General features: G+C 33.5%; 1 protein-coding gene across 2 annotated transcripts in view; it reads right to left on the reverse strand.

The window, feature by feature from the left end:
• DIP2A (disco interacting protein 2 homolog A) overlaps positions 1-1,970 on the reverse strand; it is a 168,037-nt gene that overhangs the window by 72,460 nt on the left and 93,607 nt on the right. For both annotated transcript variants that reach the window (XM_019523286.1, XM_019523285.1), the window contains one exon: positions 778-897. In XM_019523286.1, the coding sequence (XP_019378831.1) occupies positions 778-897 (120 nt within the window). The remainder of the gene's footprint in view (positions 1-777; positions 898-1,970) is intronic.

Genomic DNA, 1,970 nt, shown 5'->3' on the forward strand with positions numbered 1-1,970 from the left:
TGGTTGCTGACAAAGAAAGATGTTTAGACATGAATAAGTGTATAAAACACAAGCTATTTGGAATGCTTCTATTTGAAAGGGAGTATTACAGAAAAGAGGTCACAGAGATGAGCAAACACTTAACATTCCTAAATCGGTGAAAAGATAGAAAACCTATATATATCACCGCAAAGGAGCAAATATGCTAACATATTTAACTCTTTACCAGATGGTCTGTACTATTTTATTGTTGTTTGATGTTTTAATATTCAGAAGTTAATTACAGTACGACTGCTCCTGTTGATAATTTATAATAAAATTCTTACTGAAAAATTTATCCCAAGTGCAAATATTTCATTAATTTCTCAACATGAGGAAAACAGAGGATAAAAAACTGTTTTTCAAGCTTAAATGGTGTGATTATTTTATTGTTATTAAATTATTAAAATTAACATTATTGTGTTAAGAGTGTTACTAAACACCAATATCAGTAAAAATAAAAAAAATGTTTATATTGTGGCATGTTACAGTACCAACACCAAGAGCTAAAAAAATTAGTAGACCTCATATTGAGCAAAGCACGATGTGTTATCTAATTGCAAAAAACAAGAAAAGTAATGAGTATATTGCTAAGAAATACCAACATTACAATCAAATGGCAGCTTCTAATATATATATTGTATATATCAATACCATCTGAAGAAGCAAACATGCCTCCCTCTGAGATAGTTAATGGGGGGGGAATCAGAAAACTGTGGAGATACTACAATTTAGTAAAATATTTTACCCTGCTGTTACCTTCAAGTAGTTCTTCAAAATCATCCACAAAGAACTCTTTCAACGGTGGACGCTTTGGTCTTTTTAAAGTGTTCAGAAGCTGTTGGATTTTTGAGGAAACTCTACTATTCACTGGAACACCTGTCAAATCCACACAAAGAACACGTAAAACAAATATACATTTTCCCAGTCCTCTATCATAAGAAAACAAAACAGAAAACATGCTGATATTTTTCTAACAACATCTGACTACACACTGAGGACATTTACACTGCATAAGGAAAAGGGTGGTTTAAGAATACAGTAATTTGTTTGGAAAAGGACTTCAATCCATCAATCATTACACAAATGCTAAAGCTGCTTTAAAACAATGCCATTTATTAGCTATCTGTCCACTGTGTGTGCACTGCCTGAGTCTAATCTTGCTCTGGAAAATGCTGACTTTACAAGGTTAGAAAATACATATGACTAATGTCTATTTTTTGAAGAACAAGCTTCTTCTTTGTTTTTCAAAAATGTTATTTACTCAGTTTTGAAAGGCAGCAAAGGAGAACCCTTTAAGAATTAAGTGAGGCTTTTACTCTTTTAAGCACTGACAAAAAAAATTGCTAAAACATACAGTTAGATAGAATGTGACTGATTTATTTTTCATTTTTGCTTCCCTCTGGGGGTGATTTCCCTACTTGGAAGCAATATAAAATCAGTGTTCCAAAACTAAAAATAGTGCAAGTCCTGTATTGCATTTAGGATTTACTGTAATTGCAAAATCTTTATATTTCCAACAGTAACGTTCTCCATTACAAGATGGGAAATCTGCGAAGGATGTCCAAGTGTTCACTCAGTATACAGGAACTTTGAACACTTCAGAGATCACAAGCTTAGGCCCTGGGGGAGTGGGAATGATATGAATCATCTTCAACAGGAGCTCTCTGACAGATCTGTAATAATATTAACTTATTCAAATGCAGTTCCATCCAGTCCTTTCCTGAAGGACAGTGGCTGTGAGGCAAAACATTAATTGACGAATTAAAATGATTCCACAGACACTATATCAGGCTCCTCTCTGGCTGTATTGAAAAAATTAAATGGGTATTGAAAATCCTGAGATTAAGCAAACATAGTAGACCCAACCTGATGTTTGACATACATTATATTGAGATATTGAAGAACTGGACATCTTCATAGATTTCATAGACATTAGGGCTGGAAGGGAC

The sequence above is a fragment of the Gavialis gangeticus genome, unplaced genomic scaffold (assembly GCF_001723915.1).
Source record: "Gavialis gangeticus isolate Ggan-Ray unplaced genomic scaffold, GavGan_comp1, whole genome shotgun sequence".
Taxonomy (NCBI): Eukaryota; Metazoa; Chordata; order Crocodylia; family Gavialidae; genus Gavialis; species Gavialis gangeticus.